General features: G+C 43.7%; 1 protein-coding gene across 10 annotated transcripts in view; it reads right to left on the bottom strand.

The window, feature by feature from the left end:
- The window catches only part of PTPN13 (protein tyrosine phosphatase non-receptor type 13), a 188,126-nt gene that overhangs the window by 31,916 nt on the left and 137,764 nt on the right, over positions 1-18,446 (bottom strand). For 7 of the 10 annotated variants that reach the window (XM_075127500.1, XM_048847084.2, XM_048847086.2 and 4 more), the window contains 11 exons: positions 17,339-17,756; positions 17,060-17,157; positions 15,126-15,179; positions 10,563-10,625; positions 9,026-9,133; positions 8,082-8,213; positions 6,951-7,411; positions 5,638-5,781; positions 2,080-2,173; positions 1,094-1,179; positions 260-422 (listed from right to left, as the gene is read on the bottom strand). In XM_075127500.1, coding sequence (XP_074983601.1) covers positions 260-422; positions 1,094-1,179; positions 2,080-2,173; positions 5,638-5,781; positions 6,951-7,411; positions 8,082-8,213; positions 9,026-9,133; positions 10,563-10,625; positions 15,126-15,179; positions 17,060-17,157; positions 17,339-17,756 — 1,821 coding nt within the window. The remainder of the gene's footprint in view (positions 1-259; positions 423-1,093; positions 1,180-2,079; positions 2,174-5,637; positions 5,782-6,950; positions 7,412-8,081; positions 8,214-9,025; positions 9,134-10,562; positions 10,626-15,125; positions 15,180-17,059; positions 17,158-17,338; positions 17,757-18,446) is intronic. The other 3 variants (XM_048847087.2, XM_048847093.2, XM_048847092.2) reach the window with 2 other exon arrangements.

The raw sequence follows: 18,446 nt of genomic DNA, 5'->3' as shown, positions 1-18,446 counted from the left end.
TATAAATAGGTTAAGGAATGGTAAGGGAAGAAACTATTTAAAAAGCTGCTAAAATAAATGACTGAGACACCATTACAGGAAATATTCAAAATGCATTTAACAACATGAAAGAGAATCTGTGTTGTACACAATGCTTGGACGTGGTCACTGCCAGCCCTAACTTCCGTGATTCTTTTCACTGAAGGCTCATCTGGCTGTGAGAAAATGGAAGGTTTTGGGGACGCTCTAAAGCTCAGATAGTTTTTCTCCATGACCTGACCTTCAGTGACAAAGCTGTAGTCTTTGGTATTTGTCATTTTTCTCTCTGGTTTGTTCTGGGGCTCACTTTGTCCTGCCTCATTTGGAGGCGTGCACTGTGGTGTAATGGGAGCATGAACTTTGGCCACTGGAAGCTGCCCCTTCTCCAGCAACAGATGCACTACCTACACAAATACAACATATTCAAATTAGTTAGCACAAGCCACAAAAATACCACATTTTGCTGTACAGGGTCTAGTCTAACCTGTTCTGGGTAACTAAATTACACAGCCATAAATTCTACAGATTCATAAAAAAATCCCCCATAAATCACTGTAAGTAGCTCATTAGTTTGTTAGGAACTGCAAATGGCAACAACATCGACAATAATAGAGAAACAGAGCCACAAGATATCAACCAGACAGCATTTAAAGTAAATTCAGATCCCCCCGCCCCAATATTATGAGGCGTGAGGGACAATTAAAAAATGCCACTGACTACATTCTTCATACATGGGTCCTGCATCAAGGGAATCTGGAGGAAAAGACAGTTTACAATATGTACTGGTGGCATTTTACTATTCCAGAGATTTAATATTTGTACATGCACTTCCATGCATGATTAGCTAAGGGCCAAATTCTGATATTTGAAGCAGCTGCCTTATGCCATGAATAGTGACATTCACTGAAATGGCACCACATTGGAGCGCGGTGCTACTCAACATGATTAAGTGTATCAGGAAGTGGTCCTAAGCAAGGAAGTGCACAGTGGAGAGCTCCCGTTGTCAGTTTTGTCTACTGTATTTTTACTCATGATAAGTTTATTTACCTAAGACAGGAGAAGAATATTATATTACCTGGCCAGTGTTTCTCAGTGTTTCCACAGCTTGTTTATGGGTAGCACCTTCCAAACTAATCCCATTGACAGAGAGCACACGATCACCTAGAAACAAACAATGCATGATTTAGAAGAAGGAAGAATGTAATAAAAAATTAATTCATATAGAACACGCTTATAATCCATGCAACAGTGATCTGTTCATTTTTCAATGAACAAGGGCAGTGACTCGGGCAATTCCCCATGCACTGAGAGTAGAATAGGGCTTTTTGTATCAGAAGTGTTCTGTAACTGAATTCCAACCCCAAAATCTAGGACCATTTTAATGCTCAAAGCAATGCTTCACTGAGAAATCTGGGGAGAAATATAATAACCCCTCATCTAACTGTGGGACTCCACTTCACAAAGAAGACTAACTTAAAAACAAAGACTGTCAGAGCTATTACAAGGATTTTCTGTACTGAGATACTTAGCATGTCAAGCGAGGAGGTCACTAATTGCACAAAGCCTCTTTCTCCTCTCTCTGGGCATAACCAGAGCAATTTGCTCCATTAAAGTGGAACGCATTAGAACAAAACACTGACTAAAAAATATTTTGTCATTTTTTTTCTCCAGTACGGCTTCCATAGTTTCTTCAGATACTGCAATAGTCCCACACTTTGTCTTCCTTTCTTATCTCCTCATTGCACAGCTCTGTCAAATTTATAAACTTAGCACTTATTAATCCTTTAAATGGTCAGAGTGCTTTACAAATTAACCCTTACACCACCCATGTGAGGGAGAGACTAAGGTGACGCACTACAGAAAAACCTCAGAGAGGTAGGTAGTTTCCCATTGACAATATAGACCCATAAAGAAATCACAAGTAACCAAAGCCAGGCAGTCGGTAGACCTCTGGAGTTCTTAGGTCCTAGACCATGATGTCTCTCCAAAGCCTACATAAAGTCATCTGGATTTCATTCTACTGCTATTTAAGAAAACTTGTGGAAAGAGCAAAGTATATACCTTTCTGAAGTCTACCATCAGCCTCAGCTGCTCCCTTAGGAATAACGGCCTTCACATAAATGCCACCATGTCTTACACTGGTGTTTATGCCACCCTAAATGGAGAATAAATAGGTAAAATGCAAACCTTTAAAACCTTAAACAGAAGATCTTAGATCAAGAAAGGTAAACAATCCTTAAGAAACTCAGGAAGCACTCAAGCCATCAGCATGTAAAATCAGCAGCCAACTTATTGTAAATAAAATATTTTGAGATCCATGCAAATCATAACCAGTTGGGGTAGATGTGTGTGTGTGGGTGGTGGGGTGTGAGTGGGGTGGGGGTTAAAACTATGAGGCTCAAATGCAAACCTTTCCAGTAAAACAAGCGTCCTTCAAGCAGAACTATGAAAGCACTAGAATCTGCATATATGAGTGTGGAAAAGCTAAGTGTTGTTTGTGCACAACATGCATCAGCTGCCAAAATAAAAGATGCATACATACAATATCCTAGTTTTGTCCACCCTCATTAAAGTAATGTGAAACTAAACGGTATTCTTCTCTCTCAGGTTACAGAAAGCTGTCTTGAAAGCAAAATATATTGAGGTAGGAGGTGCCATAAAGATTTGGGTTGAAGGTCTGCTTAGGTTTCAGAGACTCAACCTACTTGTTTAATGCATATAGCCATCACCACACAGTTCAGTGTTATTTCAGGGATTCCCCCAAACTTTTAAAGGAGGAGAAGGAGGAGCTAGCCCACAAATGATCTCCATGTGTTCCCCAAAGATCCAATTGTTTTAATATTACTTCCAAGTAAGCTAAAGGTTGACAGTAGATTTTAGAACAGTGCAAGGATACAGGTGGAGGCAGAAAATGATAAAGTGAGATATGGCGACCACTTGTTAGTCCTTGCACTGGTGACCATTGGCAGCATCGACAAAGTCACTGGAATAGCAGGATTGCTGCATGTCAACAGCTAAGTCGTCATTATACTACTGCATAATTTCACCTTCATTCATCTGTCATAGTGAATCTGGCTCCAAATCAATAAGTGATAATTACTACAATTTCTTTAGATTTAGAGCATGTTTTCATTTACAATTCATAGGCAAAGTTTACAATATGTAACTGAGCCATAATCCAGACTATGGACCAAAGAATCTGTAGTAAAGATTCCCCCCCACCCTCAACTCAACCTTACAGTCCTTTATCTAATTCTCCTGCCAGGGGCCGCTTGTAGTTAGAAACCACTAGGTATTGTCTTCAACTGTTTAAGATATTTAAGAAGAGTGCATTACCTATAGCTAAGGCTACATTTTAGTCACGGGTATTTTTAGTAAAAGTCATGGACAGATCGCAGGCAGTAAACAAAAATTCACGGCTGTCACCTGTCCTTGACTTGTACTATATATCCCTGACTAAAACTTGGGTGCTCGGAGGAGCAGCCCAGGGGTGCCGCAGGTGCTCTGGGGGGGCAGCCCGGGGGGTGGCTCGGGACCCCCACTCGTGCTGGGGGGGGGGGCAAAGGGGGCTGGAAGGCTCCCTACCAGCTCCTGGAAGTGGCAGACATACCCCTGCAGCCCCTAGGCGGAGGTGTGACCGGGGGGCTCCGCACTCTGTCCCCTGCCCTGAGGGCCTGCTCTGCAGCTCCCACTGGCTGGGAACCACAGCCAATGGGAGCTGTGGGGGAGGCCCCTGTGGGCGGAGGCAGCACGCGAAGCCATCTGGCCGTGCCTCTGCCTAGAAACCAGACACGCCGGACACTCCCAGGGAGCCCCCCAGAGGTAAGTGCCGCCCAAAGCCTTCGCCCCCTCCTGCACACCAACCCACTGCCTCAACTCTGAGAGCCCTCCCACACCCCAATTCCTGCTGCTGATGGGAGGGAGGGGTGCGGTGGCCCGAGACTGCCCCAGCAGCTGCTGGTGCGGCTGGCCCAGGGGCCGCTTGAGCTGCTCAGGTGGCCCTGCACTGGCTATGACTTCCGTGACCTATAGCTACTGTTTGTGGGTATGGCACACCCACTATCACAATTTCTGATCTGAAAACATTAGAAATTGCTCCAGTGATGGCTAAAAAGTGCATAAAAGATTGCATTAGGGATGTAAAAAGGAAACAGCTTTATTCTGCTGTCCTCATCTTCAAAGTAACATGCATTAAAATCTGCTAGACTTGAAAGAAGGTGTCCGGATCTATGATCTATTTAGAAAATGCCTGCATCTGTAATACAGTAAATAGCCACTGAAATTGCCTCTCTTTTGAACTCTATTTAATATCTGCTCACTACTACCAGCGTGCTACTGTTGACATTCAAATTGTTTTCAGAATTGGGAGGTGAATCAGTTAGACTAATCCTTGAAAGTTAAATTGTCTAAGAACCAAAAGGTGTTTTTGACACCTACAGAAACACAAATGGAATGTTGGTGATATAATGATATATTATTCACCATGCCTTTAAAGCAACATTGTCAAGTAGGTTAGGCCTAAAATTTGAGCCAGTTTACAAACATTATAATCGGGTGTGAAGCTTTTAAATTAAAAATAGATATATATCTCCATAACATAAGAACGGCCACACTGGGTTAGACCAAAGGTCCATCTAGCCCAGTATCCTGTCTTCCAACAGTGGCCAGTGCCAGGTACCCCAAAGGGAATGAACAGATCAAGTGATCCATCCCCTGTCATTCCCAGCTTCCGGCAAATCTCCTTATCGACTTGCTAGAAGGATGACAAAAAATAACAACCAGCCACTCCTTACCCAGACAAAAATGTTTTGTGCTCTTCTGCTTCTCAGCCAGCAGAGGGAGAACATAGAACAAGTGACAAAGCCTCTTTAGAGAGACTGATGCTGCTGGTGAACAAGTCAGTAAAACAAAAATAATGCTGGACCAAATCTGGCCCAATTTAACTCCATTGGCTTCAATGGTGTTATGCTAGGGATGAATTTGGCCCCTTACTGTCAACCTATTAACAAAAGCTACTTGACTTCACCTTCAAGGCCCTTCACTCTCCATCATCTCTCATTCAGTATTGGAAGGTTGACTCCTGACTCCAAACCCATTATGCCAGTCTCCACCGCCCGCTCGTTAAATTCTCAAATGAGCACTTTTGTGCCTCCTTTGTGCCTGTGTATCTTCCTTACAACTCTCCTTTACTGTGATGCCTACCTGACAACGGCTCGGCTGCTAGTGCACTAAGACCACTGTCTATCATACAGATCTATACTGTCTCATTTTTTCCCACTGTACTCCTGCATCTGTCAGTATACGTCTGGTGTCTTGTGTCTTACACTTGGATTGTAAGCTTTTTGGAGTCTTTTGATTCTGTGTTTGTATAGCACATAGCATAATGAGGTCCTGATCCATGACTAGGGCTGCTAGGCAGTATGGTAGTGCAAGTAATAAATAAATAGGGAGATGACAAGAAAAGAGATATGGAAATAATTAATATTTTCCAGCTTCAGGGAGATGGAAGTATCTGTAAGCAGGTACTGGACAGTGTCCTTTTAAAATACCTTGCTTCCCTGTAAATTAGCAATTGAACAGGTTGCTGGGAGTGGAGAAGAAGAGAAAACATCTAAAAACCTTGTCAAACAGTACCGTGACACTTATTCCCAAGCCGCTATCTTTTTTGGCTAGTTCGACCTCAAAGATATCTCCAGGTTTAAGAGGTGCTGCGGAAAGCTTTTTAGAATTCATTTTGTTTGCTGTATTCACTGAGGAAGACTCCTTTACAAAAAAAACAAAAAAACAAAAACAGAAAAAAAAGACAAAAAGAAATAATGATTCCCTGTTAGAGCAGAAGTTAATTATTAGTTCCCACTGTGCGTTTACGGGTGAGACAGAGCAGAAAGGGGTTAATTGAGAGCACTGGTTAATAAAATAGGGTTCAGATTCTTTCCTACTGTAAATGCATTTATTGTACTTGAATGTTCTTAATCCCGGGATGAACTTGGTCCATATTGGCTAACTGTTTTTATAGACCAGTACACTTGTATGAGCTGGTCTTTAAAATGAAGGAATCATTGTACCAGGAACTCAGTGAGGCAGATCCTCTGATGGGGTAAACTGGTGTAGCTCCACTGACCTCAAAGGACATTTCCATCAACTGAGATCAGGGCCATTACCTTTAGGAGTGAATGTAGAATGTGCTCAGTCAGTTTACTTTTAGACAGGCAGAGCATCAGATCTCCTCTGCTCACTGGATGAATGGAGAACAAATACATTTTCCTTTTTTTTCCCTCAGACCCTACCCAGGACGACTCGTTTTGCTATGAGCTGACCCGTTCATCCCAGATAGTATCACTGCTTTTCCCTAATGCAGGTAAAAAACTCAATTTACCTGGTCTGTAAAGAAACTGATACCTGTGAATATGGTCATTTGCTACGATCACCTTGGCCAAATGATGCCTTTGGATGAGCATGCAGATTTTCTATTGCAATCAATGAGACTCTTACATACACATCCAAGGGCAGAATTTGGCCCCTTTAAGGCTCAAAGAAGAGTTATGCTGGGGTTAAGCAAGAAGGCTCCCACTAGAGTAAATTGTATTCAGGCAGCTAAAGCCCTAATAACCTCTTTGAAATTTTGGGAGTACTTTTTTTCCCAGGTAATTTGAAAAAACCTCGAATGGGTTAGAAAGATACATTTTAAATCGTGGTCTGTTTATTCAGTTCCCTTATCTGCCATACATTTGAAGCACCAAAGGGAGTTAGCATTAGAAAATCTGTACTTCAACTTCAGTACCAAATGCGTTAGCAGTTAGCAGTGGAAGCTGCAGATTGTCCCTCCCTCCATCTGCTCCCTTCCCCTCAAGCACTACATTAACAATCTACAGCAGACTAGTCAGCCACGTATATGAAATTGTTTGAAAGCGTTCAACAGAAGTGGACTGTGCCTTTTTAGCTGCCTGTTGCTCCTGACTGCTAGAGTAAGTTGCTTCATCCATGTCAGAATCCCCTCGGTCAGAATAATCCACGGTTTCCACTACCCCAGGCCTTTTCGCTTTTGCCTGGATGCCGTCCGCAGAGTTCCTTTTTTTCTCATTAGTTTTGGAAAGGGCAGACTGAGAATCACTGCAGTGCTGCAAACCCTGCTGGGCTCTGTCACCAGTGTGGTTGCCAAAGAAGCCATTTGTTTGGCTCTGAGACAGGCTGGCACTTTCAGTCCTGGAATCTTGGGAGCTCAGGCTTCTGTCCCGTTTGCCCACAGACAATCCAGATGAACTCCCCGAGATGGGCCTCTGGTGACCTTGGGATCTGCTGTGTTCCTCTGAAGATGATTCTGCCTCATTGTCCTGCATTGACGAAGGCCTCCTTAAATAACCCTTTGTTCCATTGGCAAGATTTATAGATGACACTGAAAGATCAAAACCCAACAATTAACAAGTTACATTTACTCTGCTACAAATACAGAAATCATGATTACTCAGGTTAACACAAATGACAATCTCCAATCTTATCAACGAAGCAAGGACATACACTAGTTGCACACAAAATTTACAGTGATACATTTCTTATATAATCCAGTATTGGAGCATGGACTCAAACTCAGAGATTTATAGTAACAATTTAAACCTTCAGACTATTTCTACACTATTCCGCAGCGTGGACTACAGGGGGTGTGAACTGAAGAGTGTACCAAAATGTTGCACTCTAACTGCCGCGTGTGGATGCTGCTGTTGTGAACTAAAAGGTACCCAGTTCATGTTAACATAGTCCTCTATTAAACAGGACTATGTTAACGTGAGCTAGTTACCTTTTAGTTCATGACAGCAGCGTCTACACGGTGCAATTAGATCGCAACATTCTGGTGAGCTCTGCAATTCACACCCCTCATAGTCCACACTGCGGTGCAGTATAGACAAGCCCTTAGAAAAGCTAAATCAGACATTTGGTTCTTCAGAAGGTCATTAAAAGTCCATCATGAGAGGTCTTAGGGTGCGTGGGTGGAAATCAATCTCTCCTATAATGAAAGGTAAAGGAAAAAACAAAATTTGTAATATAAATTTAAGGATGTTTTAAAATACCATTGGAAAGTTTGTCCTTGGGCTGAGAGATGACAAGTGTCACATCTTCAGGAGCAGTCTCCAGAATTTCTAATGCTGCATGATGGCTGACACCCTCTAAGCTCACGCTGTTCACTGATATTAGACGGTCTCCTGCACAAAAAGATTTGTTCAGATACAAACAATCCAGAATTTATGTTTCCAGACTTTAATGAGGTAGCAAGGTTATATCTGTGTGCAAAGCTCTTTGCTCATGTTCATCCTCAGTAGTTGACACTGAACATCAAAATATTTGGCCAATAAAATTAAAGGAACACTGTCAAATTGAAGCCTACACAAGTTTTTAAAATGAGTTTAAAGTAACTTCAGCTCCTAAACACCTGTCTTTGTCTCCCTGACAATTTTGGTGGGATTACAACTACATTGTTCTCTAATTTATAAACATTTCTACATTCCTTATTGCTGTGTGAAACACAAACAAATAAAAAGGGAAACTGAGTAGTGAAACAGTGAAATTGATTATCCATAGTGCTGTCAAATGCACAAAGTAAATACGGTGAAAAAGTTGAGATTAGGTAAACACAATTTTAGGAGTGACTTGTGACAACAATAAATTAAATTTTTTCAGATAGAAGTGTGGTTTTGTGCTGTTTAAAACTGAAATAAAGTAGCCATCAAATAGTGAAGTCAAACATCATAATTTCTTTACATGAATTATAATAATTTTCAGACTACTTAGGACTTCTACAGAACATTTCATTTCATAGTGCGTAATGATAATCAATCATTAATACTTCTGAAGTAATTATCAACATGTACGCTCCATGGAGAAATAGAGACAGACATTTAAGGGGCAACCTCCCACAGCCAGAGATGGAGTCAGTTAGAGACAGGACTAGAACGAAGGAGTTTCTGGCCCCCAGTCCTTCGTCTGGAGCACATCTTTCTCTAATCATATAATTTACCTGGTTTTAAGGACCCATCCAAGTCAGCTGGCCCTCCAGGAATTACTGAATGAATAAAAATTCCCAGATCAAGTTTTCCAGTCTTCTCCCCACCAACGATCTGAAATCCTATTTAAAAACAAACACGCACACAATGATGTCAACCATTCATTCATTCTTTACAAGTTTATATTTTGCCATTTGATACAAAAGATGTATTACTCTAGCAGTTTTTAAGATCACACATATGTAAAAGTGACCTGCAAAAGGAAAAGACTGCTGTCTTCTCCATTTTTTTTTTCATTTCTATGTTGCATGAAGAAGGCTTAAAAGGTTTATTTCAATAATATTTTCTTTTCTGCTTGATTTTTACCTAAGAAATTCAGACCTTGCCTAACTGGCTTTCCTGAAAGTCTCTAGGGATGACTGGAAAACCTGGAGGACTGTACATCAGAGATATGAAGGAAGTCTAAATTAATTCATTGAGCACGTTTGAGATATTTTTTATCGATTTAGAAGGTTTGGGCCTGCTTGTTTTGTTAATGTTCAGACATTTGAGTTCAATGAACAAGACTTAGAGTAAATCTCTCTTGATTAAAGATGTAACACTCTGGCCTGCTAGTTAAGGCTGACAACCCTCATCTAAGACCTGCAACGTGTCTCTCCAGGTAAACCTGGGAAGACCACACTTGATTTTCTTCTTCTTTATTTTCAAGTCCCCACCAGCTGCCTCACACACACACTTCTCCCACGTCTTAAGGTTATCTTTAAAAGATTTGTTGCAATCTACGAGTTTAAGGCTCAAATATAAGTAACGTTTCTTCTTGGTATTTTCCCCATTTGGAATTACACAGTGGTGATACACTGAATCTACAGAGCAACTGTCAAAAGGCCACCTCAGAGGACATCACAAAGGTGGGCCAGATATAAAATTACTCTCATTTTTCATATGGGGACAATTTGCCCAGGATCACAAGGCAATCAGTAGCAGAGCAGGGACTATAATCCACTTCTTTTGTGTCTCGTTCCTCTGCTTTAAACCATGAACTAATGTTCCCTCTCTGATGAAATTGTGTGTTATATAGCAGAGGAAAGCAGTAAAAGTAGTTCATAATGGCTTTGTCATGTTTTTTTTTTAAATCTCACAGCTGTCCATGTTACCTGGACACAGACACAAACCTGACAGCCCCCTTTTAGAGCAATTTAAACGAGAATAATTTGGAATGGCATTGAGATTTCTTTCAGCAGGTTACTGGCTTACAAAACTAATGATGAAATTTTACTGATACGGAGCTTTTCAAAGGGATGTACAGATCATTATCTGCATTTGACAGACAAGGAAACTCAGACAGACTTGGCAAGGATCATTCATCAGAGCCAGGAATAGACTCTGTGTCCCCAAATTCCGAGTCTGAGATCTTTCCACTGACCTATGCTGCCTTCCCCCAACCACGTTTCCTCAGTGTGTGTGCATGTGCATATATATATAAAGTAGAAATAGTCTATTTCACTTGTGTCCTCCATACAGTTACCGGATCACAAGGCTTTAGCAACTTACCTAAGCCATGTTTTTCATCTTTTTTCAGATTCACCAAGGTGATCTCCCTTTCTGGCAAGGACACTATAAACAAGGCAGAGCATTGAGTGTCTATTGAAAAGTCATCATGTGATAATAAAACATATTGACTGGACATCTGCAAAGTGATGTGTCTTTTATGTTCATTTTTATATCACTCTGTTTACAGGACTTGTAACTCCAAAGGGCACTATCATAGAATCATAGAATATAAGGGTTGGAAGGGACCCCAGAAGGTCATCTAGTCCAACCCCCTGCTCAAAGCAGGACCAATTCCCAGTTAAATCATCCCAGCCAGGGCTTTGTCAAGCCTGACCTTAAAAACCTCTAAGGAAGGAGATTCTACCACCTCCCTAGGTAATGCATTCCAGTGTTTCACCACCCTCATAGTGAAAAAGTTTTTCCTAATATCCAATCTAAACCTCCCCCACTGTAACTTGAGACCATTACTCCTCGTTCTGTCATCTGATACCATTGAGAACAGTCTAGAGCCATCCTCTTTGGAACCCCCTTTCAGGTAGTTGAAAACAGCTATCAAATCCCCCCTCATTCTTCTCTTCTGCAGGCTAAACAATCCCAGCTCCCTCAGCCTCTCCTCATAACTCATATGTTCCAGACCCCTAATCATTTTTGTTGCCCTTCGCTGGACTCTCTCCAATTTATCCACATCCTTCTTGAAGTGTGGGGCCCAAAACTGGACACAGTACTCCAGATGAGGCCTCACCAATGTCGAATAGAGGGGAACTATCACGTCCCTCGATCTGCTCGCTATGCCCCTACTTATACATCCCAAAATGCCATTGGCCTTCTTGGCAACAAGGGCACACTGCTGACTCATATCCAGCTTCTCGTCCACTGTCACCCCTAGGTCCTTTTCCGCAGAACTGCTGCCTAGCCATTCGGTCCCTAGTCTGTAGCTGTGCATTGGGTTCTTCCGTCCTAAGTGCAGGACCCTGCACTTATCCTTATTGAACCTCATCAGATTTCTTTTGGCCCAATCCTCCAATTTGTCTAGGTCCTTCTGTATCCTATCCCTCCCCTCCAGCGTATCTACCACTCCTCCCTATCGAGTTTGACAAGTCTAAACATGGACCTGCCTCAGCGCAAGGGGCTGGACTTGATGACTTCTCGAGGTCCCTTTCAGCCCTACATTTCTATGATTCTGTTACCTACTCCTCTGCCCATTTTACAGATGAATTAAAATACCATTCAATTCTCTCTTTTTTAAACCAAACAAAAGGACTCTTTTTCCTTCCTCCGTGTAAAAAGCAGTCTTTAGGATATACTGTTTGGGGCCACAATCTCGCAAGCTCTCTGATTTTGCAACATATTGGTCCCATTCAGCAAAGCACTAAAGCATGTGCTTAAGTGTTTCACTGAATAGGGAAAGACTTAAGCACATGCATAAAGTTAAGCCTAGGTTAAGCGCTTTACAGAATCAGAGCTATTGAATTCAATGCGGGAATATGTGGGACTGGTGTGCAGAAAGAGGCTCTAAGTTTCTTAACTCCAGCACATCTGCAAATTTCTCTCTTTGCATTTGCTGTAGTTTGATAAGTTAAGTTGCTTTAATCTTACAAGCTTTGAATGCCCTCAAATTTTATCCATGTCATTCTTAAAGGGACCCTGTCAACTTGAAATAGGCCCCAACATTTAGATTCTGAAATATAGTGCTTTTGGGGGGAAAAACCCTGTTCCAATACAAAATGCTGTTTTCCAGATTTTTTTTTTTTAAATGAGTTCCTGTACTTGTGCACAGGGTCACCTAGAGAAGTGCTCCCTTGCCTGCTTACACAGCAGGCCGCAGGACAGGAGAAGAGCTGCTATAGCACAGTCTCCCTCAACGTGACAAAGAGCAGCTGCAGGCCACTATAAGCCTCCTTGGCAGAGAGTAACATGAGCCATTTCCCCTGGTCCTATCCCACTCCATGATTCACCATGAGACACAGATCAGGAGTGCGGGGAGCTCTTACACTGGGACATCTTCCAGGGAGACAACTCTACCTCCTCCTTGAAACAGGAAACCCAAGCCCCCTACCACGATAGGAGTGAGGAAAGAGGAACCGCCCCCAGATGAGAGTGGAAGGAGAGAAGAGCAAGCACATGCCAGAAGCGACGCTTCCCCAAGACAGGAGGGATGTAGAAGGAACAGCCAGTGCCCTCAGTGTAAGTGGCTGCTGAGGGGTAATTGGCGCGTACCACACATCATGTTGGTGTTATGTTTAGTGCTGGCGGCTAAATATTTGGCGAGTGCTGTGTGTGTGGTGATGTGCAATATGTCGTGTTGCGTCATGGCTGTATTTTTGGGAGGGGGGAGACTGGTCAGGGATTGGCTGGAGAAGAAATCACACTAGTGTCTGGGGGTGTTGTTTGGAAGGTGGATGGTAAGGGATTGGCCGGATGGGACAGGGTAAGGTCAAAACACACAGTAGTATGGTGCAAATCAAACAAAACCAAGGAACAACTAAGTTACATTATACAACTGAAATGCATTTACTCATATTGGCATCACTAGTTCGGAGGCTGGGATTGGGAAGATGCTATCACCACAATCTGGCCCTACAGATTGCATAGGGGCTTTTAGAGCACAGTATCAGCTCTGCGAGGTCCAGGGGTGGCAGGTTTGTCGAAATTTTGGTGGTGCCCAGAACCCGCCCATCCAAACTCTGCCCACCCAAACTCCGTCCTGCACCTACCTACGGCTCTGGGAGGGAGTTTGGGTGGGGGGAAAAGGTCTGGGGTGCAGGCCCTGGGCTAGAGCAGGGGATTGGGGTGCAGGCTCTGGGAGGGAGTTTGGGTGCAAAAGGGGTGAGAGGTTGGGCTCTGGGAGGAAGTTTGGGTGGGGGAGGGGGTCTGGGGTGCAGGCTCTGGGATGGAGTTTGGATGCTGGGTGCAGGCTCCAGGCTGGGGCAGGGAGTGGGGGTGCAGGAGGGAGTGAGGGGTGCAGGCTCCAGGCTGGGGCAGGTGTGCATGAGAGAGTAAGGGGTGCAGGCTCTGGGCTGGAGGAGGGGGTGAGGGGTGCAGGCTCTGGAAGGGAGTTTGGAGGCGGGGACAGAGGGAGGGGATGCAGGGCTCTGGGAGGGAGTTTGGGGGTATGGAGGGGTGAGGACTGTAGGGTGTGGCTGAGGATCAGGGGTTTGGGAGGGGTCTCAGGGCTAGGGCAGAGAGTTTGGGTGAGGGCTGGTGGGTGGGGCTGGGGGGTTCATGATGCAGGAGGGGGCCCAGACCTGGGGCAGAGAGTTAGGGTGCCAGGGGATGAGGGGCTGAGGTCAGGGATGAGGAGTTTGGGGTGTGGAAGGGGCTCAGGATTAGGGCAGCGGGTTGGCATGCAGAGGGGTGAGGGCTCTGGCTGGGGGTGCAGGGGCTGGGGTGGGGCTGGGGATGAGGAGTTTGGGGTGCAGGCAGGCTGCCCCGGGGGGGCTGGGGCCAGAGAGGAGGACTCCCCCCAGCCCTCCCCCCGCTGGCAGCACACTCACCCCCACCACGGTCACTGCATGTGCTCCCAGAGCCCCTCTCAGGTCCCCTCGCCTACGCTGTGGTGGGTGCTGGGGGGGGCTGCCATCACATGTGCGCCTCCTCCGCTACGGCTGCCCCTCACTGGGGGGGTGAGGGGTGGGGCTGCCCCTTGCCCAGCAGGGGCAGGAGCGGTGACTGTGGGCGGGGGGCCCTGCATTGGTGGAGGGTCCTGCTGGAAAATGTAAGGGCACGAGGTGGAAGGGCAGGGTAAGGGCAGCCTGCCCTGCCACTAGTGGATGGGTGGCACTAGGACCCTGCAGCGGCAGCTGATGCCTGCTGGGAGCCAGCAGAGCAGAGGCAGCCTGGAGCTGCAGGGACGCTCTGGGGCCTGGGGCAGTGAGTGGGAGCAGCAAGTGGGGGCTGAGAGACGCTTGGGGAAGGGGTGTGGGGGGGCGGGGGGGACGGGGGCGGCGGCAGGCAGGGCCGGGGGAGAGACCCGGCCCAAACATTGTTGGAGCTGGGCCCCCGGGCTCTGAATATTGCTGGAGCCTGGGCACCACGGACCCGTACAACTTGCTGCCCCTGGCAAGGTCACCGTGCTGGTGCATGTTAAGTAGGAAGTATCAGGACATGACAACCAACTGCCTTGGGAAACATATGAAAACAAGTCACCACTGGAGAAGGTCAAAAGAAACGAACAACAAAAACCAAACACACCCAAACACACCACAATTTGAAAAGAAACTTCACTTTCAGTTTTTAAGGTGTTACTAGCAGCGTACCAAAGGGAAAAAATGACTCCTAAAGAGCATGATTTTTAAGGTGACAGCATCCCTACAAATCTCAAACAACACAGGCTGCTGACTGACTATATTTAGCTGTGACCCTTTTGGAAAATCTCTCAAGAAAGTGAGTCAACATCAGCTGTTAGAAGTTAAATTTAAAAAAGTAAAGGGCACCCATCCCATTATCTGAAGACAGTGTCCAATAAGATGACAAAAGGGAGCAAGTGACAACGGTAGTCAAGAGGGCAGTAAAAGCATAAAGCACGTGTTTAAATATCATGAAGAGATTTTATTAGAACCCTACCATTTTCTTTCAGTGGCGCTGATGGAGGATTTCCAGAACTATTCATGCTAATACCTGGAATGTAAATGCAACTATTAGAGATTTAACTAACAATATTTCAACCTTCTTAATAAAACTAAAGTACTTCTTGGTAATGTCTATATACAGCGTATGCAAAAGTTGATCCATGATATTGCGTTACTTATTCATACTGAACATGGGTAAAGCCAGAGATTTTGATTTAGCAAAATCAAATTACAGGTGCATCTCGGTCCTGTTCCAAAGTTCAGAGTGGCAGTGGGTTGGAGAAAAGGAGGAATCAGTAAAGAACTGAGGGTCTCTGAGGCTATTCTCAACTTCATATAAAAATTTAACATTAAAAAAATCTTATCAATAAAAATAAAGTCAAAGGCTAAAACTACTAACATCATACAATGTATACGCACAACTAATTAATGTACACTAGACACAGGAAAATTCCTTTCTTTGTGGGTCAATAAGAATTACAACAACAACAAAACTGTCCAGGTTGAATTTTTCGTTGAATTTTGCATCTCCAGATAAAACTTATCTAAATGTACAAGTCCTCATTCATATTCATAAATTGAAACTGCCCTATTTAAATTGTCATCTCTTTGTACTCTTAAAATATCCCCAGCAATACATAATCCAGGCATAACGCAATGGTTTCTTTTTTTTTTTAAGTGCCTCTGAGGTTTAGAAAGTTATGCATAGCCTTGCTCCCTGCAATTCTTGATTAGCAATGCTATGCTAATACAAACCAAACAATTTTTCTGACTTATGTTCTCATTTCTTTTCTCCACCCTCCATCGGAAAACAATTTCTAAGAAACTGCTGGAGTTAAATGATGAGCCTCAGCTGAATATCTATCTACCAACAGATTTGTGTCAAGGAATACATTTTCTATGGAGGTTTTAATTTCAAGATGATATTGCTGTACTACAGAGAGCAGCAGGGGAGTGACAAACAGAGAACTCCACGACCACTTCCACTTAAAAATCGGAAACATTTAATTCTAAGTTCTCTATCCCCTGTTAACATATTGCTTTTGATCCCTGTCTTGCCAAGGTCATGCAGAGGGAACAGTTATTACTGTGCAGAATCCCACTCAAGACAATGGGACTGGCAAAAGCATCTGTATTTGTGCCCCAAACCCTTTGCAGAATGGTGGAGTAAGATTATGTCAGTTAGTTACAGGTCCACAGAAGGATAAGGGTCCTTCAACCACCTGCCACAGCAATTCGGTTCCGTTCTTTTAGCTCAGTTATTAGAGGCCCATGTTTCTGGAGCTGAATAAACAGGCTTATAATTGTAGCATCATCTGCGTGTGTGCACACACAAACACTGATCATGTGTATCTTTTTAGAGCTTCATAATTCCTCAGAATAACCATAAGATATAGCATGCACATTGCTGTCACAAGAATCCTAGTCATTCAGGATTCCTGCTACCAGGGCTAACGGAGATGGAGGGAACTCTGTAGGTACTGCTCTGAGATACGGGACAATAGCCAGTTCATGCCCAACTCGGCCCATCTCCAAGAAACCAACCTTTTCTCCAAAGACACTGCAAATGTGGGGGTGGGGGTGGAAAGGTAGGCCGGTGATGAAAGACAAAAATCCACAGAGTAACTGATGTTCCCAAATAACAGAACTGGGAAAAGTTCTTTGGAACTTTAAGCACTATTTGCACACAGGTTTGTTACTTTTACAAAAAGGGGATTTTTCTGATTTGTTAAAATATTTTGATTTTAAAAAGAAAAATCAAAACACAACCAAAAAAAATCCATATGTAAAGGCAACACAAGCCAGTAGCAAACAGTTCCTTAGCAGGACACTAAAGCAAACTGATACCCTGTACATTAAAGCCTTACATCAGAGAATACTCTAGAGTTTAGTTAGCAAATAAAATAATAATACTTTTTCCGTGCTGACCTACAACATAAGCTTGACCAGTATCTTCAATGGATGATGAGTCCGATTCATTTTTCCTCCTTTCAAGGCTTCTATTTAAACCTGCAAGAGATTTTGAACTAAACAGGATGGGGAAAGAAATGGAAGGAGGGAGGGAGGGAAGGAGGGAGGGAGAGGGGAGAAGTCAATGTAATAAAATAATAATATAAATAATAAATGTGGTAGAAATGAAAACTGATGTAAAAATGTAGCTGCATTGCATAAAAAGACAAAGCTTTGGGAAGCGAGAGTGATTCTTACTTGTTCGGTTTCATTGCTCCAGCCATTGACCCAGCTTCAGATTTTGGCATCTGTTGAAAGATTCTTCCTATCAGCTCCTCCATTTTCTGTGGAGAGGAATCCACAGCGGTGATAACATTTTTCCGATGGGGGTAAATAGAGATCTGGCTCTGACTCAGATCATGAAATGATTTGCTCATGGCTCTGGGTCTTTCCTCCCATGAAGCTTTCTCATTCTTCTCTTTGGAGCAGCCAGGAAGTGGTTGAAAAAGTGACAGCTCAGAGCAGGAGAGTCTCTTCAGAATTTCAGCTTGAACTGACAAAGGTCGGAGCTTGTTCAAAGTACTGCTGGCCAGACTGCCTGTACTGATTGCACGTCCCATGTTAAATCCTTTAACGGACTCTGTGTGAAGGTTCAGACTCCTAAATGATGCTCTCTCTGCAAGGAAACAGGACTGATTTACACAAATTATAATCCTGACGTACACTTTTTCTTTTAATTTAACATCTGCTGATGTGATATATTTAAAACTAGTGGACACAGAACATTTTTAACCTTCGCTTTTAAGTATAAGTGGATTGTACGACTAAAATGGCCTGGAATATCTAGCTCAGAGAGAATGGCTTGGATTTAGTTACAGTATACTGACCTCAGTTTAGTCTACACTTGAGTCAATTCCACAGCACCAAACCACTCAATATTTCTCCTGAATTTCACTACAAGACTGAGATCTGCACTGCCATCAGTGCACAAGAGTTTTAATACAGTGTTGGTTAAAATCCCCCCAAAGGCCTAGGTAAGTATCCATGAGTTTAGATGCCTGTTCAAAACTCTACTCAACATTTCTGGGATCTCTCCTCTTCAAAACCTCCTAATAAGTCTCCCAATCTCCTTCCCCATCAGGCTTCTCACCATCCCTGAGCTTTGTCCTTGCAAATCCTTGACTCTTTTCCAGCAACTGACTCTGGCACTTTGCCCCTCCCTGCCAGCAATCATTCAGCTAATCCCTGCCTCCCACAATCTTCCTATAACTGGGTCCACTACCACTGAAGTCCCTGTTGCAGGTCCAGCAGGTTTGGCAGCCTCTCTTCTGGACGTGTGCCATTGCAATCAGGTTTCTCACTCTTT

Source organism: Caretta caretta, chromosome 4 (genome assembly GCF_965140235.1).
Source record: "Caretta caretta isolate rCarCar2 chromosome 4, rCarCar1.hap1, whole genome shotgun sequence".
Lineage (NCBI taxonomy): Eukaryota > Metazoa > Chordata > Testudines > Cheloniidae > Caretta > Caretta caretta.
This window is presented reverse-complemented; position numbering and strand designations above follow the sequence as displayed.